Source organism: Glycine max, chromosome 20 (genome assembly GCF_000004515.6).
Source record: "Glycine max cultivar Williams 82 chromosome 20, Glycine_max_v4.0, whole genome shotgun sequence".
NCBI lineage: Eukaryota > Viridiplantae > Streptophyta > Magnoliopsida > Fabales > Fabaceae > Glycine > Glycine max.
The window spans coordinates 33,046,694-33,055,836 of record NC_038256.2 but is presented as its reverse complement, the minus strand read 5'-3'; the positions used below and the strand labels follow the sequence as shown (position 1 = coordinate 33,055,836).

General features: G+C 35.7%; 1 protein-coding gene across 1 annotated transcript; it reads right to left on the bottom strand.

The window, feature by feature from the left end:
- Positions 1 to 2,973: 2,973 nt before the first annotated feature.
- On the bottom strand, positions 2,974 to 3,667 carry LOC100813975 (uncharacterized). Its single transcript, XM_003555116.1, has 4 exons — positions 3,608 to 3,667; positions 3,367 to 3,504; positions 3,195 to 3,268; positions 2,974 to 3,106 (listed from the first exon to the last, which is right to left on the bottom strand). The coding sequence occupies exons 1-4, from the start codon at positions 3,665 to 3,667 to the stop codon at positions 2,974 to 2,976; spliced, it is 405 nt and encodes a 134-aa protein (XP_003555164.1).
- Between the last annotated feature and the right edge of the window lie 5,476 nt (positions 3,668 to 9,143).

Below are 9,143 nucleotides of genomic sequence, written 5' to 3'. Positions count from 1 at the left end.
TCTATCAATTTTAGTAGATGTTGTACCTTCATTCTTGGACCCCTTTGTTCACGCCGATATATTTGTCGTTCATTGTATATGATCTTGATGGTGGTGCCATTTTTTGATCTTGATCTTTAATTCTCAACAAATTTTGACCAGGCTTTATCATGTTTTTGGTCATTTGACTATGTAAAGTTTTTTCTTCACTGCTTAAACGACCAACATACCCATGTTCGATCAATGTTTCACTAACTTTGTGGTTGTGAACACCACAAATAGTAAAAAGTTTCCAACCAATCTGTTTTACAAACTTCCCCTTTAATTTAAACGGTCAGTCACATTTTTAGGTTCTAGTGTTTTTACAAACTAGCTTATCCTTGTATTGCTTGTACGTTCCTTCATTTTCACAACGAACTACGACATAGATTTTTCTCTCATTTTCTGACCTATGAATGACAAGAACAAATCCAAGACTCTTCCCCAAATCTCAAACCTAGCGCAACAAATTGTCTCGATTTTCAAAAACCTAAAAACAAAATATTTTTCTTAAGCAACATACACATACACAAATATAAAATCAATCACTAACTAATCAACATACCTCATCAGTCATGAAATGATTGGAAAAGTCAGGGTAATTAGGTTGATTTGGAGGATCTTCAGGCATTTTATCTGATTGATCTGCAAACATTTCATTTGATTGATTTGGATGAAAAAAATCATTTTGGCTATCATCAAACATGTTTCCAAAATCATGAGGCATTGTAACTTCATCAGAAAAAATGTATTCCAATCCATGTATTCACTACAAAGAACCATTCGTAGAAAATCAGAAATATGACACAAATATTCCTATAGGAAAAAACAAAGAAACAACACATAACAAAATCATGATTTCGTTATGTGTCTGGAATTTGATACATGATGAAATCATGATTCAATTGTGAATCGATTTCCCGACACAAAACAAAATCATGATTTCGTTATGTGTCTAGAATTTGATACACAATAGAATCATGTGTATATCAAATTTTAGCACAACAAAATTATGATTCTATTGGGTGTCAAATTCAAACAAAAAAAGAATCAAGATTCCATTGTGTTATGAAAAATTAAAAAAAAAACACACAATCATGATGCCGTTGTGATTTTAACACAACAGAATAATGATTCTGTTATGTAAAAAAAATCCATTCTAGGTTGGGTGGTCTGAGGGAGAAGAGAAGAGGTGGAGAACTAATGGGGAAATGAGAGAGGAAGGGAGAAGGGTTAGGGGTGTAGGAAAAAAGAAAAAGGATAAAATGGTCAAATTACTATGATTGATAGTGCTAAAGGGCAATACTTCTATTAGTAATCGTAATATATCATGTCCTCTTCCATAACATTGAAAAGTACCTATACATTATTTTCGGTTCCCTAAGACTAAATTCTATAACCTAGAAATTCACCCTATTTTTATCTTAAGTTTTTTATTTATTAAAAGTAACAATTTCTTATCTATCTTATTTATTATTTTGGCATTTCATATATAATTAATTTAAATACATACTTAAACTAATTTAAATTACATATTTATACTAAAGTTTTTAAATCAAAATGTGCATATCAAATGAATTTAGTTTAGTTGATTAAACAAAATACATGAATTATTGTAAACCCCTAACATTATTTTTAATTTCCAAATAAAAAAATCAAAATGTTTATAATTTTTTTTTTCTTTAAAAAAAAAACAGTATTCAAGTTTTTATTTGTGTGTTCATATACCATTGACTAATTACAAACGCGAGGCTATGCTAAGTGAAAAAAGGGATAAGAAAGAGGGTGACATAACAAGCATATAACATAATTTATCGGTGCTTCCTCATGTTGCCTCATTCGTAATGCTTGCTTTAAGATAACTTAAATCTGCCAACACTATCATGGATATGGATAACATTTTACGTTTATCACCATGGTGGATATTTTTATCCTTTATGTAGCTTATGTCTTGCAGTGATTCATGACTACTGAACAAGGGAACCTACCCACAAATATTAGAATACAAGCAGAGTGAAATAACGTGCATATGTTATCGTTCTTCCAGTGATGTTTATTGTTCTCTTCAATGCAATGTTAATATCATATGTACGATAATCTCTAACTATTGTTAGCACATATGTATCTAACTGAATACAAATAAAACTATAGAAGTTAATTTCCTGCACAATGTATTGATATTTATAAGCCTTAAAAAGTTTTTCCCTTTCACTTGCTACCAAGAAAAGCAACACTAAATTGTTAATGTTGAAACTTTTTCTTTTCATATACCATCTACATATTTTCTTATGTATATCAATATAAAGACTATTTCTAACAATGCGCACATGTGATCCAGGTAAAATGGTAATACATGATACATCTCATGATTTTTCTCTCAATCCGCAAACGTTGGAAACCCTGCATGTGAACAAACATCTCAATATCAACCCTTTCAATTTAGCATAGGTAAACCCATCATCAGGAAATTGGTCAAACAAGTTGAATTCAAGAAAAGGCAAGTCCAGAGCAGAAATGCATTAAAATAAAGGACTTAAGTTGACTCGTGCATCCTTTTACTATGCAATACTTGGAAAATCCAAACACCACCTTCCTGTTAATTGCCATCTCTCAGATTTAAATGCCATAAAATTTTCCTGAGTGTCATTAGTATTACTACTAAAGTTTCTGTTACTCCCCTGCCCATATTAACCAATTGTGATGAGTATGCCCGTATTAACCAATTGTGATGAGTATATATTGCACATTAAGATTAACATGATGGGAAACAATCCAATTCAAATCTCCAATCTTAAATTCCTAATGATACAATAGTGTCTGAGTATTCCCCAAGCTAGCATAGCACATTCAAACTCCTAACAAGGTATACATATTTCCAAACTAATGCGTGGGGGATCGGGGGAGAGATTATGCTAACGATTGTACATAGACATCAGAGAATTACAACTACCCTCACTAATGATCACAAGTGGGCTGAAGAAGATATCGAGCATTAAGCAGAAGAGCATTGGCTTCTTCATTTGAGGCATCGAGTGCACACAATTCTCTGATTTCTTCTTGCCATTTTTCCACTTGCTCCTTGTGAATCCTGAGTATTGTAAAGTTAAAAGGATCAGACCACAGAAAGCCAACACTATTAAAAGTAAAAGATGTTTAGTGACAACTTCACAGCTCACATAATCAGTTTCCCTTCAAATGCATTGGTTAGCTCCTTCAACATTGTTTTTCCTGATTCTAGGAGCTCATATACCTACATGCAATCCATCATTTAGCATGCCAAAGATTTAGTTGACATTTTTATACAATATGATCCCAAGCTTCACAAGGTGTATAACTATATATAGCTACCATCTGAGTATAATTCTCAATCTTCTCAAGAATAAGAGAGATACTGAGTTCCATTTCTTCAGATCCAGCAATGTTCGCCTCAAATTCTTCCTCCTCTATAGTCTTTGATTTTGTTTCATCTCCTACCTTTTCTACCACCTATTTTTTGTGAGAAAAAATAAATCGAAATAGTAAAGGATGCCGAAAAGAACAGAAGGTAAATTCACGATAGAAAAAGATTGAAAGACGAAGAAACAAATACCTCAGGTTTCATTCGTTTCCTCATAGCTCCGCTCTCTGTGATTTCCCTTTGAGTTGACATCGGTTATACCTAGAGTTACTAGTAAACTGTATATGATGTTAGTGTTTCAAACCTAAAAAGCAATTTTTATCATTTTTGGGTATAACCGAAACATTCACAAAATTAATCTAACAATAATAATTAAAAAAATCATCATATATTAGACTAAATTGTAATTAACTTGAGCGAAACCCCAGCACTAGCACAACGAGTGAAATTGAACATCCGAAACTAGAAAGGCAAAGTAAAAGCATATATTAGAAATCAGCATATGTTAGACTAAATTGCAATTAACTTGAGCAAAACCCTAGCACTAGCACTGCGAGTGAAATCGAACATCCGAAACTAGAAAGGCATAGTAAAAGCATATATCAAAAATCAACATATGTTAATTTGTATAAATCATAGAAAGGAAACAAAAAAGATCGATGAATTTTCTGTTCGATTTGCATTTTAAGAGCAAAGAAAAGTGTTGAAGTGTTTTTACCGTTCAAGTCGTTGATTGTTTGTTCAAATCTCATAGTTGCGAGAGAAGGATTGGATCGCATAGAATAGCAACTTCAAATCAGGAATTTAGGATCCAAGCGCCTTGTTATTCATTTCAACTTCGAAACAGAAACATCTCGTGTTCCATATTTTGAAATGCGTGCCTTTTCTCATATTAGAAAGGATAAATAATCAATTTTGTTTCTAAATGTGTAATTCGCTGATAAATGCGTTCTTGAAAGATGAAAGTATAAAATTTAGTGTGATAAATATATCTGGTCGTTAACTTTCGTCCGTTACCGTTAATAAAATAGTTTATGTGACATAGAGGGACGGACGAATTTATGACTGAAATGATTGTCAACGTCGTCATATCTAATTGCTAGCATAGATACATATTTGTCATATAATATTTTTTTGTCGTCCTTTCACTCCGCTGACAAGTGCGTCACTAAAAGATGAAAATACAAAATTTAGTCCCCGAAAGTGTAAAAAGTGTGATAAATATATTCGGACGCTAATAGTAGATTGTGACTAATTATTATAATTTGAAAAAAATTATACTGATTGTGATAAATTTTTTTTTAACAAACTCGTAAATTAAATTGAGTCTAAAAGAAAAAAATATTAATTTTATAAACTCGTAAATAACTTTTTTATACTCCCATGCTTGATGAAAGGTCCAAATAAAAAAAATGTTTATTGTAAAACATTATAGTTAAATTAGATCATGAATAATTTTTGGGAAAATTGTAATTGCAATGACACTTTTAATTTGTAATAAACTCTCATCTTCTTTGAAATGATTTTTTTTAAGGTTATGATTTTTTAAATGATGAGTCAATAAAAAATAATTGTGTATGATTTAAAAAAAATAATTGAAAAATCAAGAAACTTTTATTATAATTTATAATTTGATGTCACTGCATATGCTAATAGACATTCGTATTTTAATATGAAAAATTTATAAAAAAAACAATTAAATAAATAGTATTTGATTAAACAGAAACAATGATTTTTTTATCATTTTACAATTAATTTTTTTCATGTGTTGATAACATTTTCAAGAGTTAACAACCAAGAGATTGATTTTTTTTTTGTAGTTGAAGAAAAGTAAGAAGAATTCGCCAAAATAATAAAAATTCACTTTCATTGTAAATATTTTGTCACAATATTTATAAAATTTTTAAAATTATGATAATTAGTCACAATCTACTATTAATGTTCGGATATATTTATTGCATTTTCTACACTTTCGGAAACTAAATTTTATATTTTCATCTTTTAGGGACGTATTTGTCAGCGGAGTGAAAGACGAAAAGTAAAAAAAATATTATATGAAAAATATGTCTCTATGCTGACAATTAGAGATGACCACGTTGACAATCATTTCAGTGACAAATTTGTCCTTTTGTGTCACGTGGACTATTTTATTAATGGTGACAGATGTAACATCCTAGAAATTTCTACCCGGAGTTTTCGGAAACGATGTATTTTGAATGATTATATATATATAAGTATTATTCAGTGCATATGCATATATGTTCTTGGTAGAAATAGGAGTAGTGGGGGCAAGATACGCAGGTTAGACTAATTAAGGAAGAGAAATCCATAACTGGGAGGTTATGGGTTAATTCTTAATTAATTAGTTTAAAAATCATCGTTTTGCGTGCGACTTAGAATTTAACGAAACCAACCTCTGAACCACGCTCGGGGTTTTATTCTGAGTGTTTTGATATATATATTGAGTACTTTCAAAAACTGGCCCCGACGGACGCAGAGAAACGCGAGAAACTGGAACCAGAGAAATGGCATGCAACCCGAGGCATGATTTTAGCGTTTCTAAGGTCAGATTTTCCTCACTTTTGTAACTGAGTATGAGTCACAGTCAAAAAGAGAAAGTGGGCCCTTCTTGCTCCACTCAAATGGAGACATGTGGCATTGCTTAAATAAAATAATAGAAAAAGAGAAAACCCTTTTATTAAAACCCAAAAAGCAACCCTCTCTCTCTTCACTCAGCCCAATTTCAGAACAGCTCTCTCTCTCCCTCTTCCTCACGTTGCTTTTTCCTTCTCCTCCATTCTCCATTGAAACCCCAACAAAGCTCCAACCTTTGGCCATCATTTCTGCTCCAAATCGCGAAAGGAGAGCATTTTTGGAGTCGTGAAGTGCGTGGCTACGAGTGGGATTTCGAAATTTCAGGTTTGGATGGACTTCTTTCTCTCTTAAATTTCGTGGGTATGGGGTTTTGGGGAGATATGATGAGTAGTCTTGCTAGGTTTCTGCTGTGTGATGATTATTTGTGAAGACATTTGTTGAAAGCTTGTTGAAATTGCCATGTTTGGATGAGTTAGACATACCCATTCTGTTTTAGGGTTTTTGTGATGATGTTTGTGATGTTTATATGCTGAAATTACTTATGGAAAACTGTTAGAGATGAAAGGTAGAGTTAACCTAGGGTTGGAAAGTGAGAATGTGGTGTTATGAGTGGAAAAAGAGTGAGGCTTTGAGAGTTGGAAGGTTAAGTCTGAATTCTGTGGTAAATGGAGGTTAAAGTGAGTTACTCCTAGCTTGAAATGTCATTTAGGACTTATGAGAAAGCTTGGATTGTGCTAGAGAGAAAGACAAATGACCAAAGTGAACAAAGAGCCATTTCTAGGGCAAATTTGGGTGTTGAAGAGTCAAATTTTGATTCGGTGAGATTTTAGGTGTAAATCCAGTTTGAACAAGTCTAAATAGATGTTATGGACTGGTGTGAGGTGAGAGTTTGCTTCAAATTTACCTCATTCTAAATTTCACTTTTCAAACCTAGAAAACCCATTGAATTGAGGGGTGTTGGACACCTAGATTCTGTGTTGCTGTGCTGTAAAGCTTGATTTTGGGTTAGACATGATTGATACATGATTTGGGACTTGTAGGAATTGATTTGGGCAAGATTGGATGAGAGGAAGGGTGATTTTCGAAATCTGCACTTATGCAGAATTTTGCTGTCAAAATAGGTGCAGCAGAATCTTGGCTTGTGCAGAAAAGTGCTTATGTGTGGTTGGCTGTGGAAAGAGTAGTGCAGAATGAGTTCTGGATGATTGCTAGTAGATCCCAACGGTCACAATGTAGGCTTATGTACTATAGACCTCCAGTAGAATTTTGGAGTCGATCCAACGGTTAACGAATTGGATCGAAGGAATTGTTACTGGGGTCTTTAAGTGAGAAAAGCTGTGATTTGGTTGGTGTTTTGGCAGAGTTTTCTGCCTTTGCCCTGTTTTGTTTGGCTGTGATAGCTTGTGCTGTTTGAATGTTGTTTTGCTTGGATGTTGTGGAAGCTTGGGAGGATTGATGGGGACCCGGTATTGAGAGAAACGAGGATATGGGCTACGTGGGAGTACGTGAGCTCAGATGGAGGTGGGCAACAGGGGATGGTGGGTTTATGCGCGCATTGTGGATGTGGAAAACTTGTTGTGCACCATCGCCCGACCGCCACCTAGTACCACATGTGATGGGTACCCCATAATCCTACAAGCTTGAGATGAGGAAGTGTTGAAGGGTGAAACTTCCTGCTTTTATTGTTGACCACAGAGTGGTACCTGGAGATATGTCGCGGGGGTCAGGAGACCTTGGGGACGTCAGGTGGGGTGCTATTGCCCAAAACCAAGCTTGACCAATCCCGACCCAACCCGGGCATAGTCGGTCAGTGAGAACCTGTGATGTACCTAAGCAGGCGAGCTCCTGGCAGTCAACAGATAAAAGGAACAAAGACCACAAAGCAAGGAGGCTTGTGGTGGCTGGCCAGCTGTGAACTTTGATTGATATGTGGGTTATGGCCTCTGGTAATCGATTACCAAGGGTGGGTAATCGATTACAAGGCTTAAAAATGAAGACAGGAGGCTAAGATGGTCTCTGGTAATCGATTACCACGGGGTGTAATCGATTACCAGGCTTGAAAACGAGGTCAGGAAGCTAGGGAAGCCTCTGGTAATCGATTACCAAGGGGTGTAATCGATTACCAGGCTTAAAAAGGGAACTGGGAGATGGTGGAAGCCTCTGGTAATCGATTACCAGCCTGTGTAATCGATTACACAGAGGAATGGGTCACTGGTAATCGATTACCAGGCATGTGTAATCGATTACACAGTGCATTATTGCATATTTCATGTCCTGAGGCTGTGTAATTCAAGTTTAGCCTCTGGTAATCGATTACCAAGGCTGTGTAATCGATTACCAGAGATGGAAAGCCTTAAAATACCCCTTTTACTTGCATGTAGTGGTTATGAGACAAATGGTGTTCAGTGCAGTTAGATTCTTGTGAAAGAATCTACCCCTTTCTTTTCTTTCTTGTAGATCGTGATGGCGGCGCAGCTAATCCGTGATCGAGTAGAGATGGAGTGCCTAGAGGGAGCTTGGGAGACCCTCGAAGGCAACACGAGGTGCCGATTTCGGGGCACTATTCGATTTACGACGACTTCTTTAGTGCATCCAGATGAGCCCGCACGGACGCTTCAGCGCACGGTGGAGTGGATACTACCCACACCTACACCATATCGTCTAGTGGAGCCCGTCCAAGTGATCGAGGTAACGTCATCCGAGGAAGACCCCGAGGAGGATCTGGAGGAGCTACCTCCTGAGCCTGCTGTGGATGCCCTTGACTTTCTAGAGGATGATGAGGATCCACTTCTTGAGGTGGATTCTCCCGAGGAAGTCATGCCGGCATCTGAGGCAGACTCTACGGAGGATAGTGGCCCGGGGGAGATGGCGATCAGCGGAGGCTCTTCATCCTAGTGGACAGCTTTTTGGATTAGTTTTGTATACTTTTTGAGGGTGGGTGTATCTAGGACTGACTGTTAGGTTTACTCTTTTGTTTTTGTATGGGTAGACCTGATGTATAGGAATTTGATGATTGTATACATGTGGCTGAAGCCACCACTATGAACACCTTTGCTCTGGATGACACTAAGTATTTTGTAAAACTCCCATATTTTGGACATCTTTAAATGATGAATGCATTTATGATCAATCT